Source organism: Rhinolophus hipposideros (assembly GCF_964194185.1).
Source record: "Rhinolophus hipposideros genome assembly, chromosome: 5".
NCBI lineage: Eukaryota > Metazoa > Chordata > Mammalia > Chiroptera > Rhinolophidae > Rhinolophus > Rhinolophus hipposideros.
In genome coordinates this window covers 57,037,788-57,064,964 of record NC_138051.1, presented here as the reverse complement: position 1 = coordinate 57,064,964, position 27,177 = coordinate 57,037,788, and the positions used below count along the sequence as shown (strand labels likewise).

The window sequence follows — 27,177 nt, the reverse complement described above, 5'->3', positions numbered from 1 at the left end:
TCAAATACTGCTAATGGGCCTGGCAATGAATGCATAAATGCCAGATCCCGTTAGAGCTGCGAAGTACAGGTCATTATTAAGGGTTAACTAGCAACAGATGGGTAAGGCACCTACCAGGTAGAGACAAAAGTCATGGGAATGCTGGGGACATAGGGAATAAAGACCTGTGGCATGTTGGTTTTGGGACGGACCTTAAATAGGTAATTTAATCTGTACTCCTCTCCCCGCTGTGGCCTGAAGATTGAATCCCTGTCTTTAAAACAAGAAATATTTGTGGAATACTGAAGCAACCAGTCTGGCTAAGACAGAGAAGGCACAGTTTACGAATGAGTGGGAAATGGCCTCCTGGCGTCAGAAAACCGGGGTTCTGGTCCTGCGTCTGCCGCCCCCTGGTCCCCGTGGAAAGGTGCTGGCTCGGGCAGTAGATGTCCTTAGGCAAGTCTTCACCTCCTGCAGCCTCAGTTTCCCTGTGTGTAAAATGGAAGCAATCGAACCTTCCGTGTGTCTCCCAGGGTTGCAGTGTGGAAGTGTTTGGGGTAGACTAAACGCCCTGCCTGGATTGGTTATTGCACGAGCAGGGAAGGGAAGCCCGGAGAAACCCTCTGCGTGGAATGGCAACGGATATGCGGGTGGAGAACTGCCATGTCCTCGGTGGGTCTGTTGGCGCAGCCTGTGGAGAAGCGAAGTACAGGACCTCCACTGGAATGGACTGCGCTCCGAAGGCGAGACGGGGCCCTCAGGACAGAGACCGAGGCTTGACTCTGCCTCCACGCAGCCTGGAACCGAAATGGAGGAGACCCTGAGGCAGGGGCAGGGAAACGAGAGACCCGCGGATTCAGAAACAGGGAGACTGAGACAAACAGACCTCGAAACCAGCGGCCCAGCCGGGGCCCAGAGCGGCCCGGAGGGTGAGGCACCGGGGCGCAGACCCAGGCAAAGCAGAGCCCCGCGCGGCGCAGGCTCCCGGCGCCGGGCCCGGGGTCCCCGGGGGGGCCTGGGCTGCGCCCTCGCGCCGCGCCCCCGCCTCGGCTGCCCGCCCAAGATGGCGATGGAGGGGCGGGCGAGGCGGCGGCAGCCCCGGCCCCCGCGCCGGCCCCCGCTCGGGCCCGGGCCCCCGAGGCCGCGCCCCCGCCCGCGGCGCCGCGCCTCCCCGGGCCACTGACGCCCGGCGCGCCCTCCCCCGGCGGCGGCGGCCGAGGAGCTGGGCGGCGGCGGCGGCCCGGCCCCGGCCCCATGGCGCGCGCGGACGCCGGCCGCGGCGGGCTCCTGGCGCTGACCTTCTGCCTGCTGGCCGCGCGCGGTAAGGGCGGGCGCCGCGGCCGTGGCGGGAGCGGCTGCGGTGTGTGGCTGCGCCCGGGACTGCGCGGGGCTGCGGGCTGGCGGGGAGCGCGGGTCCCGAGCGAGCGCGGGGGCCGTGGGGCGCGGGCTGCGTGTCCTGGTCCGTGGGATGCCCGCGCCTGGGCTCCGCGAGCTGCAGCCGGGGGCGTTTGCGGCTCCTATTAGTCCGCAGGGGGTGTGTGTCCTGGATTTGCCGAGTCGGGAGTGAGAGTGTGTGTGCGCTGCGCGTGCGGAGGCTGGGGAGGGGGCCGCTGCGGGCGGACGGGGCCGCAGTGCGTGGCACGGTCGCGGCAGCATCGCCGGCCCGTGGCCGCGGTGTTGGTGGCTTGCACGGGACGGGCTCTGCCTTGCCCGCGCGTGTCTCTGGGTTGATCGTGTGTGTGAAGGAGGGGGGCCGTGGGGGTGTGTGTCTGCACCTTTATTTGTGTCGAGGCCGTGTGTAACTGTGTTGATGGGGCAGAGCTAACATTTGGCCTTGGCTTTTGGGAAGTGTCCTTGCCCGTGGCGGGGGGACAGAGCAGGAAATTTCGGATTGAGTAAGGTGAGTGGTGGTAAAACACTCAACTTTGCCCAGTAGGTGTGGTCCCCGGGCTGTTGTGTGTGTGTGTGAAGGAGTGTTGCTCCCCAAACCCCTGGCCCCGACTGGGCTGGGGGAGGGCGCAGGAAACCAGTTGCTTTCGTGGACGCTCTCGGCATGGGACGCGTGTCACTCCTGCCCCACCCCCAGGGGCAGATCAGGGAAGCGTGGACAAGGTCCGCAGAGCCTCTTCCAAACCCCCACACACCTCAGTGCTTGGTGAGGGGAAGAGTCAGAGTTGTCCACGCTAGAGAAAGGGTTGGAAGTGGGGAGACGGAGTCCCGAGTCTCTGTGCTTAGGGCTCCTTCTTGTGCCCCCAGCCCTCAAGCTTTCTGTCTTGTGTGCGTTTCGGGTGGCCCTTGGGAAAGGTAGGTGGGCTGGGGAGGGGATGGGCTACCCGCTTTGTTCGCCCAGTTCGTGCCTTCTCTGCGGAGAGGAGAGCTGAGGATGTGTCCGGGGCGAATCAGGGAGGGACCTGAAGGTGGGGGTGGGGAGGGGGATTTCTCTCCAGCTGCTGCGGCTTTCCAGAAAGACTCAGCCAGGCCACGTGGGAGGGAGCAGGGATGGCGGAGGGGGGGCGGGAGGAGGAGCCTTTGCCCCGCCAGCCCCAAGCCCATCTTCAGGAAACCCAAACAGTGGGTGGGAAAGTGCGGGGAACTGTTGGGACCCCTCGTCTGGCTACAAAGACACGCCCCTTTCTAGTCTGACTGCGGACCTGGCTGGAGGCCACCTGAGGGCAGGGTCTAAGCGGCTGGCCCAGCGGGGTGGGGGGGGCAGTTTGTCAGGTGAAGAGGGCAGGGATGTGCCTGATAGGCGTCTGTCTCCTGTAGGGCATTTGCGAATAGCTGTGCTCACCATCTTCTGCTTTTCCAAAAACTCCAGGAACAAGCTCAGGGTCACCCAACAAAGGTGGACCAGGGCTGGGAAGTGCATTGGAGTATTATGCATATTGGTGGGGCCTCCCGCAAGGGGCTCGATTTGCCTGGGAGACCTGGCCTCTGTCTGCTCTGGAGTGCACAAAGCAGGCGCACAGAGGCAGCTGGGGCTCCCTTGGCAGCAGTGTGCTTGGCTAAAGCAACTACTGTACTGGCCATCAGTCCCAGACCCTTTGCTGTGCAAAGCTCAGCAGGCCTGGGAACAGCTCCTACAGAGTTCTGACTAGCCACCTTGATCTGACCGGAGTCTTTCATTCATTCATTCATTCAACAAATATTTACTGAGTGCTCCCCCAACCCCTTTTTGTGGCTAGCACATGCCTGGTGCCTGGAATATAGTAAATAAGGAGGCAGACCTGGTCCCTAATGCAAAGCTTCCAGTCTGGTGGGGGAAGACTGACAGCTACTCTGGAAAGGTAAAGGAAAGTCTTCCTTCCCGAAGCAATGAATAATGGAGTTCAATGCAGAGCTTGAGTTCACCCTGTAGAAAGATAGTGATGATGGGGAAAGTTTATCAGAGAGAACAGCATGTGCAAACACTCAGCAGCTCTGATAGACCATTGAATGAAGCTAAATCCGACTGGAGTTTAGAGCCCAAGGGGTAAGCGTGGGGCAGATTGGAGAGGGGTGGGACAGAGGCCGTGAAATGTCAAGGAAGAAGGTGAGTTGCCTGGACCCAGCTCATGAAGGTTTCTGAGCCCTTGGTGGGTTTTCAGATCAGCTTTGCATCAGCTCACTCCAGCCAGTGTGGAGAATCGATTGGCCAGGGCTAAAGCAGGAAGCTCGAGCTTCTTGGGAGGCTGTTGTTGTCATCCAAAAGAGAGGATGGTGGCAACTAGAACAGTGGCAGTTGGGGTGGCCAGAGAAGCTGGATTCTAGAAATATTTGGGAAGTAGAATGAGTAGGACTTGAGGATAGATTGAGTTTGTAAGGGCTGAGGGAGAGGGAAGTCAAACATAATAATAAACACTTCCACAACCTCAATATGGCAGAGCAAGGGGGGGTGCTGGGATGAGGACAGTGACCGCCACTCATCCTCCGACACTTCTCTTGAATCAGGGATTGGGAACTGGGGAGATGTTTTAGAGGAATGGGAATCTTTTCTGGGATGCTGGAATGCTGAGTGATCTGTTTTCACAGCATGCAAGAATTTGGGGGTGGGGAAGCTAGTGGTCAGAAATAGGAGCCCTTTAAGAACATGAAAGCTGCTTTCTCCTCATCCAGAAACTGCCCCCTCCCCGCCCTTTCTCAGCCTGACATCTCAGAGGCCAACCTCAGGCAGTTGGGGTATTGGGGTGGTTCCTCTCAGACCCCATCGAGAGGTTAGGAACCAGGTCAAACATAGTTTCTCATAATAGTGAATCTTATCCAGAAGTTATCCAAACCTTCATTGATCCTGGATGTACTTTTGTGGCCCAGTTAATCACACATGTGTAAATCAGCATTTCCTTTTCTCCTGAAGGTACGGACCTCTTTCGAGTTAAGCAATCTCACAATTAAAGCATCATCGAATGTCAGAACTAAAGGGAATTTAGAAATAATTTTAGCATGAACCCATTTTGCAGGTGAGAAAACTGAGTAACTTCAAAGTTACATGGATCGGGACTGAGTTGGGGCTGAAACCAGTCTCCCAGCTCTTGGGGCAGACACTTTCCCAGTAGTTGGTACCCAAGTTCAGTTTCTCTGCACCCCCTCCCCCTCACATGAGAAGTTATCAACTTTAGGCTTGTCCCCCACACCCCCCCCCTCAGTTTGTGCATCTGGTCTCTGGAATCCACCCTCCTCTGCTCATCCCTACCCACTACCTCCTGTTCAGCCTCCAGTGTTTCTGAGGTACAGCAACCAGACTTGACACAGAATTCCAGATGTAGAACAGATGTCATTGCCAGGCCTGCCTGGGGGCTCCCAGCTCCCTGGGGTGGGGGAGAGAGGAGTAAGAGCAGCTCTGATAGGTGAGGACCCCAGCCCCAGCCTGGTCAGAGGTGGGTGATGAGAGCTGCAGGGGGAGGAAAACCAGAGACAGGATATTCTGGGCCTGACATGGAGAGAAATGGAATCTGTCTTCTGGGCTTTCTGGGCTGCCAGCTACTACTGCCTCAATGCTGAGGCTGAGGCTGAGGCATCCTTTGGTTTGAAGGGGCTGTGGGGTCACTGGGGTCAGGGAGGCTGAGGCTCAATAAGCCCGCTCTCAGGTGCAAGCTAGTACACAGCCTTGCTCTCAGGTGCAAGCTAGTACACAGCCAAGATTTCTGGGTGGTTCGATAAGGGACTCATTACCTTGTCATGTAGTTCGGAGGACAGAGCTCTGGCAAGTGAGTGGATCATACAGGGAGAAAAAGGTAGGCGCAGGAGGATGATATTTTTAATCATACAAAGAACAGGTGAGGTAGTGAACTCCCCTGTCCTGGTAATGTTTAAGTAGAGAGTTTCAGTGTGAGTTTGCTCTTCTCTGTGCCCTTTAAGCATTTTGTTAGGTGTCTACTAGGTACTACATGGGATGCAGCTTCCACAAATATTATTCACATCATCTTCAACACAGAAAGGAGTTCCTATAATTTTTTACAGATAAGGAAATTGAGGCTTGGAAAAGCATGAGGGGCTCTGTATTGTGTCTTTCTGAGTGTTTCCACGTGTGCACTCATCCGTTCAATTTATTGAGCACCTACTATGTGCCAGGCACTGTTTTAGGTACTGGGGATTTAGAAAGCTGGTTAGGACATCATCCCACACTTGGTGCCTAGTTGGGGAGAAAAGCAAATAAAAAATCTAGAGCAATAACTGCAATGACCTAGGTGCCCAGGGTCCTATAAGGTAGAAAAAAGAGAGGCATCTAAATCAGACCCTGGATGGCACAGCTATTGTAGGGAGAGGAAGCAGCATGAGCAAAGCATGGAACAACAAAGCATGCTTTCAGAAAACTGGAAGTGGTTTGATCTGGTGGGGACAGAGGGTCATAGGGAACAGGAGGTAGGCAGCTGAGTGTGACTTTGCTGTCAAGTTGCTGAAGTGGGTGCTCCGACTTTCCCTGTGGCTCACTCAGGCAACCATCCCATGCTTCCTTCCAGCTGTTACGGGGAGGAGCTTAGTGTGTGGCAAGGGAGGTGGCCAAGGCAGGAGAGTGAGGAGGGAGGTTTCTGGAAAGAACTGACTTGTGTCTCCCGGGAAAGGAAAGTGGTGATGGGGTCATGGAGAATTACCCCTAGACTGAAAACAAGTCTAAATCTGTTGGGCCCTGAAATTCAGAAGTGACAAGGCATTGATGTTCGTGGCAAGTTCTTCGCTTAGTGAAGAAGGCATCTCAGCTTTGTTCCCCTCCTCCCACCTGCCTCTTTCCTGCGAGTTCCCTGAAAAAAGGAACCCTGACTCTGGCCAGGCCCCACTAATCTCATGAAACAGCATTGAGCTGGCCCTGGGGCTCAGCAGTGAATCTTCTTTCTGTCTGGGTTCTAATTGGCCTCCTAAAATCTAATTTATCCTGTCGGTGGGTAAAATAATCTGTCAGGGGAAAAAAAGAGATTGAGAGATGGCATAGAAGCTGTGTGTCTCTGGCAGGGTCTCACCAAGGAGACTCACAAGGGCTGTGGAAGAGGGAAGTTCCCTCGAGGCAGAAAGCTGTGGGGCAGCAAGTGTCCACTGTGTGTCTACCCCAGTCTTGGGAGGGATGGCTGTGAAATGCTCAAGGGAGGGGCTTCGGGGGTCAGCCATGGCAGGGGGTTGGGGGGTGGCAGGAAAGAGGTGGCCACAAAGCCACTGGACAAACAACGCCCACTCACCAGAGCATCTCTTTTATGAAAAGATTTGATGGTGTAGGAACCACATTTGTATTAAAACAAACATTGCTGTTTAATGGAGCAGAATGCAAAATGTGCCAAAGTTTTCAAATAAAACCATTTCAGGCAGTCAGCGAGCTTCCTAAGTATGCTCCCCTCTGCCAATGGGAGAATGTTGGTGAAAATAAGAAATGTGGAGACTCTTCACTTTAAGACTGTGGAAACTGAGGCTGAAAGGAGGAAAGTCGTGGACCCAAGGTCATACAACAAATGATGAACCCAGCACTCTGACTCCAGGTCAAGGCTTGTCCCACTGCATCCTACTGTCCATCTAGGCATAAAGAAGGACGGAATTCCAACTGGCTCTGTGGTGTGAGACTCGGGAAAAACTTCACCTGAGGAAGGCAGGGATTGGTGCCTGAGCTGAGCTTCCTGGGCATTAGAAGTTGGGTTGGGCACTGAGGCAGAGAGAAATGTCTCTTTCAGGAGCGACTGTCTCCCAGAGAGCTGAGACCCTATTTCTGGGCCTCAATTTCCCCACTTATAAAGTGAGAAATCTCAGCCTTCGCAGACATTTCCACCCACATGGACCAACTTGGGCTCTAGGCACAGCCTTGTACTCTCTGAAAGGTCCCCAGTTCACTCTGCATGTATATCCCTTGGTTTCCCAGTTCTGCCTTGTTGGGTGCTGGGCTCCTCAGAGGTGGAGGAAGCCAGACATCTGCTGATCCATGAATATTCAGCAGGGAATTGGAGCCTCCGCTGGCCTCCCCAGCCAGCCACCCGGCCCCTCTGGCTGCCGTCCTGCCCTCCAGAGCCCGGGCTGCTGACATACCCAGCAGCTGCTCGGGCCCCAACTGTTCACATTGTTTGTTCAGCGCGGCAGGGGATTTTCCAAGCCTCAGACATGCGTTGGGGGTGGGGAGGCTGCCGGAGGGCTCAGGGATTTGTGTCATGTGGGGCTTTTCTCCCCTGAAACTCAAACCGACTGCTCAGCGGCTGGAATGGGGCAATTGGAAGCCACTGGGCTGAGAGCCCAGGCTTGCCTGAGTTTGAATCCTAGAATCTAGGGCCTCAGAGATAGAAGGGACTGGATTTTAAGAACAGAAATTAGCATTTGTACAGCCCCTTACAGTGGCTTTAAAGAATGAGCTCCTATTCCTTAATCGATGCCCACCAGGCTCTGGGCTGGAGCCCTGACCTACAAGGTCTGACAATTAAGTTCACAAACGTGTTGCAACGCTGTTGCTAATCTTTTTTTGATATCAGAGGGATTGTTTATTATGAATTTGTACCAATTGGACAAACAGTTTACCAAGTTTACTGTTTGGAAGTGCTGGAAAGGCTGCGTGAAAAAGTTAGACTACCTGGAGTTTTCACCAACAATTCATGGCTCTTGCATCACGACAATGCACCAGCCCCCACGCCACTGTGAGGGAGTTTTTAGTTAGTAAACAAACAACTGCATTGGAACACCCTCCCTACTCACTGATCTGGCCCCAATGACTTCTTTCTTTACCCAAATATAGAGGAAATATTGAAAGGAAGACATTTTGATGACATTCAGGGCATCAAGGGTAATACAATGACAGCTCTGATGGCCATTCCAGAAAGAGAGTTCCAAAATTACTTTGAAGGGTGGACTAGGCGGTGGCATCAGTGCACAGCTTCCCAAGGGGAGTACTTTGAATCTGACCGTAGTGATAGTCAGCAAGGAGGTATGTGGCACTTTTTCTAGGATGAGTTCACGAACTTAATTGTCAGAACTCATACATCATCTTTTTTAATCTTCACAGGCCTGGTGGTATTATCTTCATTTTACAGAGGTCTGTAGGCCCAGAGAGGTTAAGTGGCTTGTCATTTAGCTGATAGGTGGAAGAGCAAGATTAGAACCTTGATCTTCTGTGCCAAGGTCAAATGCTCTTTCCACCCGCAGCAAATGGCCTTCAATGATAATGGCTGATTTGGTGTCCCCAATTAGAATGGAAACTGGGTGAAAGCAAGGGCTGCCTTCTCCTCCCTGCACTCACTGCTAATGCTGATTCCAGTTGTGTTACTGGAGGTGCCAGTGGAGCCTTTGTGATGCATTAAGAAAGGCAGATGCCGGGTTCAGGCCCCGTCTGTCTGTCCATCCTTCACACTGCGGCATCAGAGCCCTGGCTTCCCTCCTGGCCTCCTTATCTCGGCTAGTCAAGATTTCTCTTCTCCCCTCAGTCTTGTTCTTCTTTGAGTGGGGGGGAGGGGAGCCGGGGACAGGTTCTAAGTGTGGGCATATATGTGTCCAGGTTTCAACGAGTGTAGCAGAGACTGGGGTGCATTTGCTCAGGTGTGGGAGGTTGTGTCTATGATTTGTATGTCTAGGTGATGTTCTGTGTTCCTTCCTCAATAGGTCAGTTCAGTTCATTGAATAATCCTAACATCATAGACTCTCAGACATCACCTGCTACCCTTGAGTAAACTAAGGGTGAGAAGGAGAAGTAACTGGCCCAAGGCCACACAGCAAGGCCACACAGAGCCAGGTCTGGAACTGAGAACCCCTGACCCCTAGGCGTTGTTCTTTCTGCACGCCCCATGCGGCTCTATCAGCCCAGACCTGCCTGTAATAAGCGTGGGCCGTTGTCCCTGGTTCCTTCTCAGACACGTCATTCTGCTTTGAAGGAAGAAGTGGAGCCAAAAGATACGAAGGGACCTGGGGCCCCTGAGGTTTGCTATGGGACAGGGAGGCAGCAGGTCAACCTTCCAGGAGACACAACTGGGAGAGCCAACCATTTCTCTCTGAATAATGGTTCCTGGGCGATGCTGAAATGTTGGTTAAAATAATAAACATTGGCCTTCGTGTGCTTTTGTTTTGACCCTGGGATGGCATTTCCTTCCTCCATTTTCCCCTACTCTTCCCTTTGTGGCAAGGACAGTGCCGGATCTGCTGGGGTGTCTGGAGAGAAAAGATGGCTGGCTTGGTCAGGAGACGGATCTGGCGCTGGCTGGCTGCGTGGCCTTGGGGAAATGAGCTGCAGGACGGCGTGCTTAGCTCCTCCAGCCAGTGGGGCAGAAGTGGGGAGGGTAGTAGTGGTCAAGGTGATGTGTGAGGCTCCAGGGGACAGAATGGCACTCCTGAGCCGCAGCTCTGCCCCAGGTCAGGAGCTGTGCTGCGCTCCCTCCTTTTCCACACATCATCTCATTCAGTGCCCCCAGTAGCCCGACAAGGAAGGAATGACTGTGTCTGTTTTTATTGAGATACAATGCACATACCATAAAATTCACCATTTAAAGTGTACAAATCAGTGGTTTTTAGTATAGTCACAAGGTTGTGCAATCACCCCCGCTATCTAATCCTAGAACATTTTCCTCATTTCAGAAGGAAACCTCATATCCCTTAACCATCACTCCTCATTCTTCCCTCTCCCCAGTTCCTGGCAACCATTAATCTACTTTCTGTCTCTATGGATTTGCCTATTCCGGACATTTCATAGAAATGAGATCATGCAATGTGTGGCATTTGGTGACTGGCTTCTTTCATGTAGCATAATGTTTTCAAGGTTCATCCACGTTGTAGCGTGTGTCAGCTCTTCATTCCTTTTGATGGCTGAGTAACGTGTTTATCCATTCATCAGGTCATGGGCATTTGAGTTGTTTCCACTTTTTTGTCTGTTATGAATCATATTGCGGAGCACTGTGTATTTTAGTAGGGGAGGACACTGAGCAGCTGGGGACGATGGACATGGAGAAGTACAGCAATTTGCAAGATACAGTTAGTAAATGGACAGAGCCAGGTCTGTCCATGAGACCTCTGTCTCCACCATTTGCCCCAGCCCCTAGGTGGGTGTCAGGAGCTGGGTGCTATGGGAAGTGGGAGGACACACACCAATGGCCCTGGTGCCCCTTCCTCTATGCAGGGGAGCTGCCGTTGCCGCAGGAGACAACCGTGGAGCTGAACTGTGGAAGGGGGCCACTGCAAGTGATTCTGGGCCCAGAGCAGGCCGCCATGCTGGACTGTAGTCTAGGGGCTGCTGCTGTCGGACCCCCTACCAGCGTCACATGGAGCAAAGACGGAGGTGCCCTGCTGGAGCATGACCACCTGCGCCTGCTACCCAATGGCTCCCTGTGGCTGTCCCAGCCACTACTATCTGATGGCAGTGAGGAGGCGGCCCCCGAGGCCTCAGCTGTCATTGAGGGCAGCTATTCCTGCCTGGCTCGTGGCCCCCTTGGAGTGCTAGCCAGCCAGGCTGCAGTGGTCAAGCTCGCCAGTAAGTGCTGGCATCTGGGGGGCTGAGCTGAGACCCAAAAGGCCTGGGGTGTGGGAAGTGTGGTCCTGGTCAGTTCCCTGCACAAAGGCCTATCTCTTGAGCCCACTCCCTTTTTCCTTGCCGCCCGTCCTACTCAGTGGGTCTCTCCCTGGTATCGTCTGCCTCACTGTTCGTTAGTCCCACTTCTCCATTCCTCTGTTCTTCCTCCTTTTCTTTCCCTTTGAGTTTGAGAGTCTAAAAGTGTACTCTCCTCCAGGAAGCTGGCCAGCGATGCTTCTAAGAGTGTCAGGGGCACAAAGAGTGTCCCTGCTTCCCCAGGGAGCTCCCCGCCCCACAGCAGGTGGAGTGTGTGGAGTCGAGCCCCACTGTCCAGCTCGTCCCTTGAGAAGCTCTCAGGAGGCATAGATCACCATGCAGTAATTTTAAGGCCAGAAAAAAATGTGCACCCTATTGTAGTCTGACCGTGATGCTGATGTCAGGTTGGGTGACTCTGGGACTCATTCTGCCCGTAGCATCTGACATCTGACCAGTAATCACTACTTCTTATCCTCTGGTGGCCTCTCTCCAACTGTGTCTCTGTTGGTCTGCATTTGCTTTGCTTGTGTCCCTCTCCTCTCCTCTCCTCCTCTCCCCCTGTTCCCCCCTCTTCCTTCTTCTTCTCCTTCTCCTCCTCCTCCTCCTCCTTCTTTCTCCCTCTCCCTCTCCCTCTCCCTCTCCCTTTTCCTCTCTCTCATTCCCCCCTCCCTCCCTCCCTCTCCCCCCCCCCTCTGCTTGTGGCCTCTTTCCCCTGCCCCTCTCCTATCCCTGCCTGTGTGTCACTGTGCTCATCCCCAGCTCTCTCAGGCTTCTCTCTGCACCCGGAATCTCAGACAGTGGAGGAAAATGGGACAGCTCGATTTGAGTGCCACATTGAAGGGCTGCCAGCACCCATCATTACTTGGGAGAAGGACCAGGTGACAGTGCCTGAGGAGCCTCGGTGAGTGCCCTGTGGGGAGTGGAGAGTGGGTTGCCATGGGCAGGCCAGGGAGGGTTTGGGGATTCTTAGACTCAGGATAACTCCATTTGCTCAAATTGACTTAGGAGCCAACCGTCTACTGATTCTCAGCTCATTTCGTGTCCCCAAGAGAAACTGGGCCAGAAGTTTTTGCACCCAGGAAAGGCAAGCCACCCCCCAAGCTGTGGAGCTAGGTAGGGAGTAGTGTTCGGGTCCTTCAGAGCATTGCTAGTTCAACAACTTGCTTTATTGAGAGGACCTGTGTTTTAGCCAAGGCCACACTGTGAGTTTGTCGTTTGTTCAGGGCTCCGAGGCTGCTGGAAAGGCACTCTCTTTTGCAAGGTTCTTCTGGAGTTTCTACTCTGGATGCGTAACTTCTCTTCCTCTCAGTTCCATCTAGTGGAGTGTGGTTCCTGATAAGTGGGTCGTGGAGGTCCTTCCTGTTTCACTCTCCTCTCTCCCCATAAAGGCAATGGGCAGATGGAGCAATGCCAGGGAAGAGTTTCTCAGGCAGAAGAGAAGCAGAGGCTAGAGCCAGGACCTGATCCCTCACGTGGCCTCCTGGGCAGGCCCCGGTGTACCTACAGCAGGACCAGGAAGCGCAAGGCTCATTTGCATCTGTGGTCTCTGAGTTGGTCTCATGACTTGGTTGTCCTGCCAGGGATTCTTACTTCTTTGGAAATGTGGCTCCGCCTGCATTTCCCAGCCACCCTACAGTGCCCTCCCTGTATCTCTCTAGCTGTAATTACCAGCTCGCTCTCTCCTGGTGGAGGTGGGCTTCCTTAGGCTCAGAAACACTGGTCTCCACATCTCCCTGTCCTGGGAGTATCCTGTCTTGAGCCTGTGTTTAGGTAGAGGTGAAAGTGTAGGAGGAACTTATAGGCAGAGAAGCTATAGGACACATCCCTGTAACAGTTGTGAGGGAGGAAGAAGGGCGAGAGGTCAAGATGTAAGCGACCCTATTGACTTTGGTGATCGGTCCTCAGCAAGTGCCTTCTCACTCAGCGTCATCTCCCCGTCTATATCATTAAAGGGGAAGAAAATGAAAGGATTGGATTAGATTATGGCTTCCCAAAGTGTGTTCTTTTTTGAACGTTAGTCCCTAAAGATGCTTTTTTTGGGGGGAAAAAAGTATTCTGTAGTCAAATAAGGTCTGGTTTATAGGTTACGGCCTATAAATCTCCCTCTTGGAGGTGACAAGGCCCTGAGAAGTCCTGTACGGGGAAAACCTGTTTAACTTGTTTAACCAAACACTTCCTAGACTCATTTGCCCAGAGCCCCTCTCGCAGCATCTCGTGAATGTACATTCCAGGGAGTGGACCATGGGAATGCTGACCCTGCCTTCCTGGCACTGACATTTGAAGTTCTGTGCTGTCCACATGTGGGGCTTCCCCCTGCTGTTCAGTGGGTGCTTCTTGGGAGTTTCTGGGCAAAGAGTCTACTCCTGGCAGAAAGCAGAAAAATCGCCCCGTGTTAAAAATCACAATAGGCACCACTTAATGAGAACTATGTTTGTATCATTCCCATATCATCCTTCCAGGTAGGTGTTTCTTATTTTTCATATTTGCCTCTTTTTATATTTCTAGAAGGTGCATTTTTCAAATTCATATAAACAAGAAAGAATAAAAATTAGTCATCTTGTCACCCATGGAAAGCCACTGTTAGTTTTGATGTCTGTCCTCTGGAAGTTTCCCCTATATATTTATAAATATTCTCTTTAAAAAACTTGGATTCTATTGTACATACTGGGTTTTTTGTTCAATCACCTTTTTTTCAAAACAAAAATGAGACTGTATGGCAACTTTTACTTTTTCTCGTGTAACACAATCAACATCCTTCCAGGTCTATACGTATGGCTATGGGCAGAGAGTATTACCTGGATTGTTAAATGAGGGAGCTGAAGATCAGAGACAGAAGTACCTGGGCCCAGGTCACACAGCTAGTACCGGGAGTGTTAGATACCAGAACCCTGGCGCGGATGACACACAAGCCTCTCGGGATGTGGTGGTTGGGGTGGTTCTCCACAGCTTCTGGAGAAGTTCCTCCTGCAGGTGGGCTTAGAAATCAGGTGGTCCAACGGTGGCTCAGGGCAGAGGAGTTACTTCCCCAAAGTTTCTCAGCAAACAGTAGGGTCCCAGCCTCACCTCCCAACATCTAGTGCAGGCATCATTCCATGAAGCCACAGGCCTCTCCCAGGAGTCTGGAGCTGCCAGTTCCTGAGCCCTGGGAGTGTTTGCCCCCAAGTTCTCTGAAAAGTGATCCTCATCTATAAATAAGCTGGGCTCACATGTCCCAGCACATTGTGTGGGGGGAATAAAGAAATGTCTAGAACAGCAACTTGATTATGCCCAAGGTATGTATTTTTACACATGCCCAGATATAGTATACGTACAAATATGCTATTCATAAACTCAGCCCAGTGGTTTGAAGGAGACCATATGCCTTGCTGTAGGGTGTGCACATGTGCAGTTAATAAACACACTCTGTCAGGGTATCTGTGCATGTTTTTGAAACTGATGGTGAAGACTAGACCCTAAGGCAATTCCCTGGTACTTATACTCATTTCTAATGGTAGGGGATAATTTTTTTCTTCCATGGGAAACGGTCATCAATGAGAGCAAAGTTTCACAAATCCCAGGCATTCACAAACCCCCTTTATAATTTTGGCCATCCCTACAACAGTTATACAATCACTTAATACATTTATTTAAATCAACTCTCTCTTTTGTAACTTAACATATACTAAAAAGGAACGTTATTTCACTATAGGAAAATGGAAAAACAGCAACATGTACCATAAATAGAAGGTGGCCATAAAAATAAATTCATAACCACTGGAATCAGAAATATGTGCCTGGATCCACTTGAAATCATTTTGTTATCACCATTCACTCACACATTAAAAACACGGCCCTCATGGGCTGAAATACCGTGGGCTCCCTAGTCCAGGTTGCTACCCTACCCATCTCCCAGCGTCCATAGCATCTGTCAACCTGGTGTGACCCTCAGCTAGTGTCCCTTTTCTCCAGGGGGATCTCTGAAGGGCTTAGGTAGGGGCTCCTTGGCCCTCAAGAAATTCAGAGCAGCTACATCATTTCTTCTGCATGCTTGAATCTCTGGGTCCAGTGACATTTTGTGGGGTGGGGGCAGCACACTCAAAATCTGGCTTGGAAAGAGAATGATGCTTTCCTTTTGGATAGAGGTTGCTTTTCATTCATACATAGCTATTTTGTTTTATTTGAAATTTGAATTAAATTTTAAATGATAAAATATACGAACTTAAAGGGAAAGAAAAGATGCCTGTCAACTGAACACAGACAGCTATTACCATATTGAGTGTTCCCACCCCTGACTTTTTGAATATGTGTGCGGTTTATACCATTGTAAACATGTGTTTAGAGTTTTCAATTCACAGATAGTGTTTATGTCCATTATCTAATATGAACTCATAAAACATTACAAGGGCCAGGGTTGTGAAGTAGGCAGAACAGGAATTATTTAACCCATTTTTCAGTTGAGAACCTAAGGCCCAGACATGTAATGTCATTTGCTAAAATAAATTCATAGTTGGCTCCATATATGTTGGAGCCAATTCTCTCCACTATGCCACAGCTGCTTGTAGGTTAGAGCCCAGAATTACAAAACAGTGTACAAGGGCACATGCTTTTTCAACTTAAAATTTTTAAAGTTTTGTATTTCCAAACTAATAAACATTCACCGTAAAAAAACATTTTTTAAAAACACAACAAATAAGAGTCCCCAGTAATCCTACTCCCAGAGAAAACCTCCAGGAGTGACGGGAGCTTTACCACCTTTGACTTTTTTGTGCATAGCCTACATATTTATTTATGTTCCAAAAATAGAATTGCTTCATAAACACTGTTTTGTGACATTTCCCCCCCACTAATAAATATATCTTTGACTTCTTTCCAAGGATAGAGCTTCTAAAACTACATTTTAACAAAACAGAAAAGATTTTCGATAAACGCTAACAATGGTTCCATCTCGCTTCAGCAACAGCACATATGAGGACATGTATCCATTCATTCATTCGTTTGTCCATTCATTCAACACATATAATTAAGGAAATGGTACTTGTCAAAGGAGGTATTACCTCCTCAGTACCCAGAGCACAATTCCCCTGGAAACACCAGGAAACTTTGGGGTTAGGAAGTGACCTTGCAGGCAGTCAGCTAGCTAGACTGGGGGAGGACACAGGGTCTTGAGAGTAGAGTACATTAGGTGGAGGACACCTGGATGGGAATGAGGGATTTATTTTCCAGATGGGTCCTGCTTGTTCTTCCCCACTTGGCCTTTCTCATCAATTTTTTGTGGCCGCAGGCAGGGTGTTGGCTCAGGATTTTTCCTCTAAACACCCTTTGCGTCCTTGTGCCTTCTCCCCTCGGGCCCAGCACTGATGTGGGCAGCTATTGGAGCTGAGGGTAAGACACTGCGGCAGAGGTGGGTGAGCCTTTGGGATGATGGAGGGAGTGCTACAGCTTTCTGTTTTTCCTCTAAGTCTTTGGGCCACAGCAACTTTCTAGACCCATGGCCAGAATTCTCTCCCAACACCCTTGAGCTGGTTCTCCTCTCCTGTTTAGATTTTCTCATACCCTGTTTTTCCACAAGCCGAGGGATCTTCACCAAGTGCACAGCTGCCCCATTTCCTCTCTGACCTTGGTGCAGCCTACATCCAGGGAGCAGCACCATTCACCCTCTTGAGAAACTAGAACTCTCAACTTCAACGGACCTGCAGGGGTCACAGGTGGAGGATTCCGGAGGACCTGCTCATGCCCTATGGGGGCCAGAGCCCTCTATGCTCCCCTCACCCCAGCCCCATGGACACTTCCCTGCTCCGCTGCTCTGCGCTGGCTGCATTGTCTTTCAAGCAAGGCCTCTGGGCCTTTCTAACCCAAGATGCATTCCAACCCTTTGACCAAGAGGGCAGAGAACACCACCCTCAGCCATCTCTTCCCTTCTCAGCAATGTAGGCACTGACTGGAGCTTGCTGGGGACCACATCCCTTCCATTGGCATTCTCAGCCATCGAAGGGATGCTGAGACAGGCAGATGGGAAGAACATGGGATTTGGTACCAGAAGATCTGGGCTTAAGTTTTCACTCTGCTCCAGCTGTGAGGCCATGGGAAAATATCCTTCTCCCTCTGAGCCTTATTTTTGTCACCAATAAAATGAAGGTTGTGACCCCCTCTATTTCTTGGGCTTGTTTTGAGGGTCAGATGGCATAGTGTGAATGAAAAGGATTTTATTGGGAGGGTGGAGGTAATGCAGGCAGGGGGTAAACAAATTCAAACTGTACAGAAGGCTGCATAATAAGCCTTCTCCCACTGTCAGCTCCCAGGATCCCAGGGCCCCTCCCTAGACACAACCACCATCACCGGGGACAGTCGGTGCCAGCATCTAAGTGTACGTATCTCCCACACACTGTTCTGCCGCATACACATCTGGGAGATCTTCCTATATCAGCACACATGGAGCTGTCTCCTTTTTAACAGCTGCCTAGCATTCCATTGTATAAATGCACCCAAGTCAATTTAGCTAGTTCACCCTGCAGATGGATGCTTGGATAATTTCCAGTCTTTTGCTATTACAGACAGTGCTGGAGTGAATATTGTTAAATACACATTTTTGTGTACATGTATGAGAATATCTGTGGTTTAGAGACCTTGAAGTGGCATTGCTGGGTCAAAAGGCATGTGCAGGTTTGAGTTTAAGATATCACCAGTTTGCCCTTGAATGAGGGTGCATTGATTGGCATGGCCACCAACAAGACAGAGCCTTCTCCCATTGTGATTAAACCTTCTGACTTTTGCCAATCTGATAGGTATTCTACAATCTGGAAATGGCATTTTATAGTTCTAATTTGCAGTTTTTTAAATTGTGAGTGAGACTTGAAAGTGAGGCACTCTAGGTAATTCAGGTTAGAGTGGGGTGGGCCCAGGATAGTTTGGGGATGCCCCCCTCCTTGCAGAGCTCCTGCCCACCTCACAGGTCCCCTTTCCCCCTTCCCAAGGCTCATCACTCTTCCCAACGGGGTTCTCCAGATCCTAGACGTTCAGGAGAGTGATGCAGGATCCTACCGCTGCGTGGCCACCAACTCAGCCCAGCAGCGCTTCAGCCAGGAAGCCCTACTCAGTGTGGCCTGCAGAGGTAAGGGGGCTGGCCGGCCAGGCAGACTGGGGCGTTTCTGGAGACAGCTGCATCCGAGCTGAGAGGGGCCTCACGAGGTCCAAGCCCTGCCTTCAAATAGGTGACAGGGTGACTGCCATCCGACAGGTGAGGTGATGAAGCCCAGAGAAGGCAATGCTGCCCAGCAAGTCAGAGAGCTGGGGCTGGACTCCCAGTGCAGGGCTCCCTTCCTGTGGAGGCCCTGTATTTCCTTGGGTTGGATGGAGCTGGGGACGGCGGGGAGAGAGGCATCTGAGAAGGGGTGTCAGTGCCCGGAAGCCCTGGTCCCTGCCCCTCTGTGTGCCCTGGGGTCTCTGAGCACTGGGGTTCACTCCTCACTGCTGGCTGTGCCCTGTGAATCTGGCTGCCTGCAGTCTGGTGCTCCTGTCCCAGGGTAATGCAGGAGGAAGGGCATAGACTTTGGGGTCAGAAAGGCCTGGTTTGAATCCTGGCTTCTCTACTTACCATCTGTGTGACCCTGGGCTGGTGATCAAATGTCCAACTTCAGGAAGTTGTGAGAATAGCTGAGATAAGAGTGGCAAGCCCTGGCACGTGGCAGGTGATCCACGGATCTTACCTCAGGCCGCCCAGGGCCTCTCCCTTGCCTCCCTTTGCCATGGCATCTCCCCCAGCCCAGCCCCGCTGCACATCTCTTCCCACCTCCACTTCCTCCAGGCTTAAGCTGGTGAGATGCTGAGTGGGGTTCCCTGCCTCTCCCGTGCACGGGGTCTCTGCCTCCATCTGCTGGACAAACCAGGGATTCACCAAGCTGACCCAGGAAGGCAGGTCACACTGAGCATTGGGCAGGAATCAGTGCTCAGGGAGTTACCAAGCTGGCAGAAACTCGAGCCTACACCTTGCCTTTCACACAAGGAACCAGAGACCCTTTGGGGAAGGGACTTGTCTAAGATCACACAGCACGATTATGATAATGACAGTACGTGCTGGAACTAGAAACTGTAACTGTTGACTCGAAGCCCAGACTCCAAGTCTACTCGTGACCCTGACCATCCTCTGCCTGGTGGGTGGGTTCAGTTTGGCAGGGAAGAATAGAGGTGGGGTGTTGGAGGCCAGGTTATTCTCCTGGCTTCAAGAGAAGGGGCCCTGAGTCCCAGTCCCAGCTCTGTGGGACTAGGTAGCTGCTTTTGCCATCTGTCAGATGGAATTCTGGCTGCTCCCTGCCCCACCTGCCTCACCAAGTGATGAACATAGGGGAGGTACTGCTCATGTAGAAGCCTAATAGTAAGGCTGCCTGCTGGTCTGCCCTCTCTCCAGGGTCCCTGGTGTCCACCAGGGGGCAGGATGTGGCCATTGTGGCAGCCCCAGAGAACACCACTGTGGTGTCTGGCCAGAGTGTCGTGATGGAATGTGTAGCCTCGGCTGACCCCACCCCTTTCGTGTCCTGGGTCCGACAGGGTAAGTGGAGGGAGGGCATAAAGGGCATGGGAAAAGAGGAGTGTGGGATTTCACTTGTCCTAAAATCAGGGAGCTATAAGAGTGACCACTCCATGGTCACCAATCTTTGATGTGGCAAGAACTCCTCTCCCAGGGTTGAGTGTGGGTGGGGGACCTGGACAAACTAAATCATCAATCTGCGTAGCATGTTTCCTTTAGGAGGCACTTTGAGTCTGCCACTCACAAAACAATTATGAAGACTGGGCTAGCTCCTTCACCTTACTTATTTCATTCCTCACAATAGTGTTGCCAGTGAGTGTGTGAGAGCTGGAAAGGTGCCACACAGCCAGTGAGTCAGGTGGAATCAGACCCCCCACTGCTGCTCTGTTTAATTGCAAAGCCGCCTCTTGGTCCACCCAGTGTGCCTCTCCCTTTGTGTGCCTGGCTTCATGCTGGGCACAATGAATAAAATACCCAGATGAGAGACACGGGGTGGGGGTGGGGGCTGCCTCTGAACTCATAATCTGGGTGAGGGAGATAAAACACATAACTAGGAAGAGAGGCTTGATGGTATCAGGCAGCAAGTGATAAGTGCCAAGTGGGACTGCATTACAGGAGACGTTATCAGGGTAATGAGGGCACTGGGCCAACTGTCACCTTGCAGTCTACTGAGCACTCACACCCATTCCCTTGCCCGAGCCTCCAAGAGCTCTTGGAGGATTATTATTCCCAGTGGGCAGATGGGAAGCTGAGGCTCAGAGAGGCAGGTGGAAAGCCAGGACCCAAACTATAGAGCTGGTTCTCTTTCCACTACATGATTCCCTACAATCCTGTATGCAAGAAAAGTGAGCATTATTTTTGTTTCTATTTGTCGATAAAGAAGTGACTTGTCCCAAGTTGATGGCAGAAGTAAGTCTTAAACTCAGCCTCCTTCACCCTTCTTCCCTGGCTCAGTCTGTTACCCCACACTGCCTCTTTTTTGTAAGTTTGTACCTCACATTCAAGAGTACATAATGAATACATAGAGTTTAAAGAAGAATAAGAAACAAAACAGCGATGTACCCCCCACTGATCTGATGAGACAGAATAGTGCTGGTATCTTTGCAGCTCCCCACCAGCAGAGCCTCATTGGATTTGTGCCTAGTTAGGGGGGTTCTGGGGCCAGCAGGACCCTCACAGTATTATTGGAGTAAGCCTGGTGTCACCCAGAAATTCTAACATCAGGATGACCCAGGGAGCTTTTTAAAACTGCAGCCTCCCTCCCTTCACACCTGGAGAGTTGTGATCCCGGAATCAGGTGCCCTAGGTCCTTGCTACTGCAAGTGTGGTCTTTGGACCTAGTTAGAAATGCAGAATCTGGGGCCTGCCATAGCCTCTGCATTTTAGGACCCCCTGCAATTCTGTGATTCCTGTGCACAACAAGGATTTGAGAATTGTCGCAGAGGATTCTGCGAACTCAGAGAAACTCTGCTAACAGCACTCCTGGACAGACTGGGAAGAGAAAGGCTGCCACAGGCTTTCATTCCTGACCCCAGGTGCCGCTCCTTTTCCAGAAACTTTCCAAAAGTCAGGAAAGGGACTTTTGTTTTATTTTGTTCTCGTTGCAAAAGTTGTATGTATTCATTGTAGAAAACTAGGGAAAAGCAGAAACAGAAAACATCCCACCGTTCAAAGATAAAAAATTGTTAACATATGTGTGCATTTTCTTCCAGATTTTTTCTATGCAAAAAAATTGAAAGCATGCTGAATTTACAGTTCCAAGTCCTATTTCCATTCAACAGTATATCAAAAGCATTTCCCCATACTTAAAACTTTTTCAAAAAATAATTATAATGACTATGTAATGTTCCATCCTTTGAATATCCCTGTAATGTAATTTGCCAGTTCCTACTGTTAAATTTTTAAGTCCTCTCCAGCCGTCCACTATCACAATTAACATTACAATGATGCTCCCTGTTCACATCTTTCCAGGACAGGCGCCTATAAGTGGAATCCCCAGCTTCTAGGTCAATGTAGAGCCCCTGACTATCCCTATCTCCCTCATTGCAATTTACTCTTTTCAAAAACTTTCCCAATCTGATAGGTGAAAATTAACATCTGTGTTTTGATGTGCATTTCTTTGATTATGTGAAGTTAAACACTTTTTTGTGTTTCTTGGCCATTTCCGTTTCTTCCCTGGATTTTCTGTTCCTATCCATAAGGCAAGAGCTTTTCAAATGATTTTCATTTCATATCAAGATGAAAGTCTCTGCACATATTCAAATCTTTGGTTTTCATCAGACCTTTTCAGCCATATCTTCATCATAGGTACTGGGCTAAGACCATAGAGAAGGATGTGCTCTTCTTGAGAGAAATGAATTGAATGATAATGGTGACAGTGTACTGAGCACCTATTTATGTGCCTGCATTGTGTCAGGGGTTCTCACAAACCTTATTCATTCCACCCCACAGCCTTCCTTCCAGCTTGGGACTATCTCCCCATTTTACAGATTGAGCCACTAAGATTCAGAGAGGATCACCAGGCTGGCAAGTGGAGGAACTGAGATTCGAACTGGGAACTGTTGTGTTCTCTTAATCTGGGTGTAAAGGGCCCCGAGGTCTGGAGAGTGGATGGAGGGACAGTCCTCAGCTTTCCCCTCCAGTGTTCTCCCTCTCATCCCCTAGACGGGAAGCCCATCTCCACCGATGTCATCGTCCTGGGCCGAACCAACCTACTGATCACCAGTGCGCAGCCCCGCCACTCTGGTGTCTACGTCTGCCGTGCTAATAAGCCCCGGACACGCGACTTCGCCACTGCTGCCGCTGAGCTCCGCGTGTTGGGTGAGCGGCGTGAATGCAGGCTGGGGGAGGAGCTGTGTGGGAGACGGCATTGGAGCGGGTTAGCGGCATTGGAGCGGGTTAGCGGCGGCCCAAGGAAGAATAGGGAGAGGGCAAGTGGGCAAGTGGGCATGTTAAAGGAACTGACGGGTGATCTCGGAGGATGAAAAAGGGGTAGGGCTTAGTGGGGTTCGAGTTCAGGGAGAGGAGTGCTTTGTAAAGGGCTTAGAGGGCACAGACCAGATCATTGGAGGAGGGGTAGTGGTGGAAAGAGATTGGAGGAGGGAGTGGGGAGAACTGAGTCGGGGAGAGAAATGGAGTGATCAGGGAGATTGGAGGGTGGGGAGAGGTGGTCTGGGTGGGACTCAGGTAATGGGGGAGGGACGGGACTGAGTCCTGAGGGAGACAGTGGAGTGGACTGACACTCAGAAAACTGGAGGACGGTGTCGCTCAGGACAGGATAACTGTGGAGGGGGTAAATCTGATAGGTGTGGAAGACGCTGGGAGGTAGGGGAGAAGGAGGTGATAAATGAGGGAGTGGGGTTAGAACCAGGAGGAGCTGGGGTACTTAGGGGAAGCTGAGGAGGCCTGGGACGATTCCGGGAGAGGAAGAGAATGGTCAGCCTGGTGCTGGGGTAAATGCGGAGAAGACGAGGTAGAGCTGCGCTGCACTAGAGTATTTGGGGGGAGGGGGGAGTCAGGGAGAGATCAGGGTGATTGGAGGGGAGGTGGGCGTCGTTAGGAAATTTGGAGAAAGGGGCAGAGCCTCTAGGGGCCGACGCGCGCGGTCAGTGTACCCCTCCCCGCCCCCAGCGGCCCCCGCCATCTCGCAGGCGCCCGAGGCGCTGTCGCGGACGCGGGCCAGCACCGCTCGCTTCGTGTGCCGCGCGTCCGGGGAGCCGCGGCCCACGCTGCGCTGGCTGCACGACGGGGCGCCGCTGCGGCCCAACGGGCGCGTTAAGATGCAGGGCGGCGGCAGCAGCCTGGTGATCACGCAGATCGGCCTGCAGGACGCCGGCTACTACCAGTGCGTGGCCGAGAACGGCGCGGGCACCGCGTGCGCCGCCGCGCCGCTGGCAGTAGTGGTGCGCGAGGGGCTGCCCAGCGCTCCCACGCGGGTCACGGCCACGCCACTGAGCAGCTCCACCGTGCTAGTGGCCTGGGAGCGGCCGGAGCTGCACAGCGAGCAGATCATTGGCTTCTCCCTTCACTACCAGAAGGCTCAGGGTACGTCTGCCGGGCGGGGCGGGGTGGGGGCTGACAGGGGTGGGGTGGGGTGGGGTGGGGCGGGGGCTGACAGGGGTGGGGTGGGGTGGGGTGGGGCGGGGGCTGACAGGGGTGGGGTGGGGGCTGACAGGGGTGGGGTGGGGGCTGACAGGGGTGGGGTGGGGTGGGGGCTGACAGGGATGGGGTGGGGCGGGGGCTGACAGGGGTGGGGTGAGGCGGGGCTGACAGGGGTGGGGTGGGGTGGGGCGGGGCTGACAGGGGTGGGGTGGGGCGGGGCTGACAGGGGTGGGGTGGGGCGGGGCTGACAGGGGTGGGGTGGGGCGGGGCTGACAGGCGTGGGGTGGGGTGGGGGCTGACAGGGGTGGGGTGGGGTGGGGGCTGACGGGTGGGGTGGGGCGGGGCTGACAGGGGTGGGGTGGGGCGGGGCTGACAGGGGTGGGTGGGGCGGGGCTGACAGGGGTGGGGTGGGGCGGGGCTGACAGGGGTGGGGTGGGGCGGGGGCTGACAGGGGTGGGGTGGGGTTGGGTGGGGTGGGGGCTGACAGGGGTGGGTGGGGTGGCGCAGGCGGGAGCGCCGTGAGGACCGGAACCCGTTGGATGACTGAAGGGTTGCTTGTCTGGTACCTTTGGGGGTAGGGAGGGTTAGGGTGGGAGCCCACTGGAGAGACTCGCAAAGCTATGGGTTAGGTCTGGTACTAGAAGGGTTAACGGTGCGCACATTATCCCCCTCAGTCAGTGAGTGAAAGAGGAGGGAGGAGGCTTCGGCCAGGCACAGTGCCTCGGCCTTCCTGGGGCCAGCTTACTGACAGCAGCAGGGGTCAGCTCAGTGAGATGCCGGAAGGAACTTTCTAACCAGTGGAGGAATTCATACAGTGGGACTAGAAGCCCGTGGAGTTTATAGTCTCCCCTCCCCAGATAATCTACTCAGATTATCTGGGATGATTTACCTATAAATTGACTATTCCAGATCCTGGGACAAAATGAAGGACCCTTAGACAGCTTCCAGCTCTTGGGCCTATGGAGGTAGCCCTGTGACAGTCCCATTGTCCTCTGTGCCACCACTGCAGGCATGGACAATGTGGAATACCAGTTTGCAGTGAACAATGACACCACAGAACTACAGGTTCGGGACCTGGAACCTAACACCGATTATGAGTTCTACGTAGTGGCCTATTCCCAGCTGGGGGCCAGTCGTACCTCCACCCCAGCGCTGGTCCACACTCTGGATGATGGTAGGGCCTCTGAACCTGCCATGGGCACCTTGGGGCCCAGACAATTCCCTGGGGATGCTAGCTTGGCTTCTCTTTACTAGTGTACGCCAAGGCACTTTTACCTGCCTAGTGTGTGCCCCAAAAGGGGCTAGGCAAGGGTTCTTCTCCCCAATTTACAGTTGGGGAAACTGAGGCCCAGAAAATGAGAGTGACTTGCCCAGTGTCAGTAGGACAGCTGGGGCTTGAGGTCTCAGTTCGCGATTCCCTATATCATGTGGCCCCTCTCCCTGATCCCCACATACCATTCAGTCAGGTATGGGCCTGTGACAGCCCACTGGCAGTGGAAGATTGTGCCCCAAACCTTTCTCAGGGTGGGAAGGATGTCCGCTCCTCTCCAGCTTGGGGCTCCCCTGAGAGGCTCCCTTTGCTCCCTCAGATCCTGGTCCTGGGCCTCCTTCTGACTTGCTGTGTGACCTGGGCAAGTCTCTGACCACTCCTGGGCCTCACCTTCCACGTCGGTGGAGCAGAGCTCACGCTGATGTTCTTCTGTCTCAGTCCCCAGTGCAGCACCCCAGCTCTCCCTGTCCAGCCCCAACCCCTCGGACATCAGGGTGGCGTGGCTGCCCCTGCCTCCCAGCCTGAGCAATGGGCAGGTGGTGAAGTACAAGATAGAGTACGGTTTGGGAAAGGAAGGTGAGTGGGGGCCGGATGTGGGCTCCACCTGGCTGGGAATTGTGGATGTGAAGCGTTGGTCAGAGCCAATGAGAACCTGAGCCGTGTGTGGGAAGGAGTCCGAGGAAATTAGACAGTACAGGGAGGTGGAGTGGGGGTGGGGGTGGGGGTAAGGAGAGAACCTGGAAAGAAGGAGTGTGGGCTAGGGGTAGGGGCGGCTGAAGTGAAAAGAGGGCTAACTAGCTCAAGGCAGAGGGCGGCCTGGGCTCTGGCCCCACCTCCTCTACAGCTGCAGGGTGCCGTCCTACTGAGTCCCTGCCTCAACTTCTTTCTCTGAGAAATGAGAGAAGCGACCTAGGTGACCCCTAGGGTCCCTGCCAGCTCAAAGAGCAGATGAGGGATAGGGAGGTGGTGGGGGTGTTTGTGGGAAGGGGGAATGGAGCATTGGGGGTGTTAGGGCAGATGTTGGTAATCTGGAGGAGGAGTATGAAAGGGATTAAGAGTTAGGGGAAGGCAAGTGGCTGGGGGGCCAAGGTGAGGGTGAAGAGGGAGGGAAGGGTGCGGGAGCGGGTTTGAGGTGGTTGTCAGGGCTTTGGAAGGCAGGTGGTGCCCGAAAGCCCTCACAGGCAACCCCTGTGCCTGTGCCCTAGTGTGTGTGGGTGTGGGGGGGTTGGGGGAGGCTCATTGCCAGCTTATGGGGAAGTGGGGGCAGCATGCCATGATTCTCCCCACGCTGAACCAAGGCTGATGGCTACATCAGCTAGAGTGGGAAGCCCAGGAGTCAGTCCTGGAGCCATGGAGTCCGCACAGGTGAGAGAGTCTCAGGCTCCAGTGGGCACTGAGGAACGAGGATCTGAGGTGGAAGAGTCGGTGTAGGGGAATTTAGGGGTTGTGGTCCCCAGGTGGCCTCCCAGCAGCCAGTCTTTTCTGTCCCAGCAGATCAGATTTTCTCCACCGAGGTGCCAGGGAATGAGACACAGCTTACGCTGACCTCACTTCTGCCCAACAAGGTGTATCGAGTACGGATTTCGGCCGGCACGGGGGCTGGCTACGGGGCACCTTCGCAGTGGATGCAGCACAGGACACCCAGTATGCACAACCAGAGCCATGGTACGGGCTCGGAGGGGACGGGACCAGGTGGCATGCATGATTGTGTGGGGGTATGTGTGCCCTTGGAACCCAGACCCAACCCCCCCCTCCATCAGAGACCTTCCATGGCTCCCCTTGCTTGATGAGTCAGGGAGGATGGGTGTAGAGGCAAAGGGCTGGCCATCGCAGACATATCTGTATTCAAGTGTCCCTTCTGTTATGTGACCTCCAACAAACCGTTCACAACTACTCCAAGGCTTCATTTGCTGCCAATCGAGGTGTGAGGATTGATAATGTATTGTAAACAAAGTGTTTAGTACACAATAAGAACTTGTTAAATAGCAGCTGCTTCCATGATTATGGTTATTGGTTTTGTTGAGAGGCCCAATGGTCGAGTGGTTAAATGCAGACAAAACCTGTGTGCATACTATCTGTGTGACCTTGGGCAAGTTACTTAACTGCTCTGAGCCTCGGTTTTCTTACCTGTAAAATGGGGATAATGATATTTTCATTTATTTTTTAGGGTTGTGAGAATGAAGTTAAAATATATGTACAGAGTGCTTAGAACAGTGTCTAATACATAATAAGCTCCCAACTTTTAGGCTCCGAGTCCCCACTCTAGTCGCTCCTTCCCTCCTTCCTGGCCTTAGCAACCCTTGTGACCCCTTTATCTGCCAGTATCCATGCATTCATTCCTTTAGAAGAATTATAGAGCCTACTCTG

The 27,177-nt window shown here is 52.7% G+C and overlaps 1 protein-coding gene across 8 annotated transcripts in view; it reads left to right on the top strand.

Annotated features, from left to right (window-relative positions):
* The first annotated feature begins 512 nt into the window (after positions 1–512).
* IGDCC4 (immunoglobulin superfamily DCC subclass member 4) overlaps positions 513–27,177 on the top strand; it is a 39,242-nt gene continuing 12,577 nt past the window's right edge. The window contains exons 1-10 of one of the 8 annotated variants that reach the window (XM_081048462.1): positions 513–908; positions 10,514–10,864; positions 11,699–11,840; positions 17,890–18,026; positions 19,320–19,460; positions 22,104–22,259; positions 23,070–23,483; positions 24,550–24,714; positions 25,249–25,386; positions 26,302–26,475. In XM_081048462.1, coding sequence (XP_080904588.1) covers positions 788–908; positions 10,514–10,864; positions 11,699–11,840; positions 17,890–18,026; positions 19,320–19,460; positions 22,104–22,259; positions 23,070–23,483; positions 24,550–24,714; positions 25,249–25,386; positions 26,302–26,475 — 1,939 coding nt within the window. In that variant the 5' untranslated portion in view covers positions 513–787. Of the gene's footprint in view, positions 909–1,191; positions 1,301–10,513; positions 10,865–11,698; positions 11,841–17,889; positions 18,027–19,319; positions 19,461–22,103; positions 22,260–23,069; positions 23,484–24,549; positions 24,715–25,248; positions 25,387–26,301; positions 26,476–27,177 lie in introns of those variants that run through there. The other 7 variants (XM_081048464.1, XM_081048463.1, XM_081048457.1 and 4 more) reach the window with 7 other exon arrangements.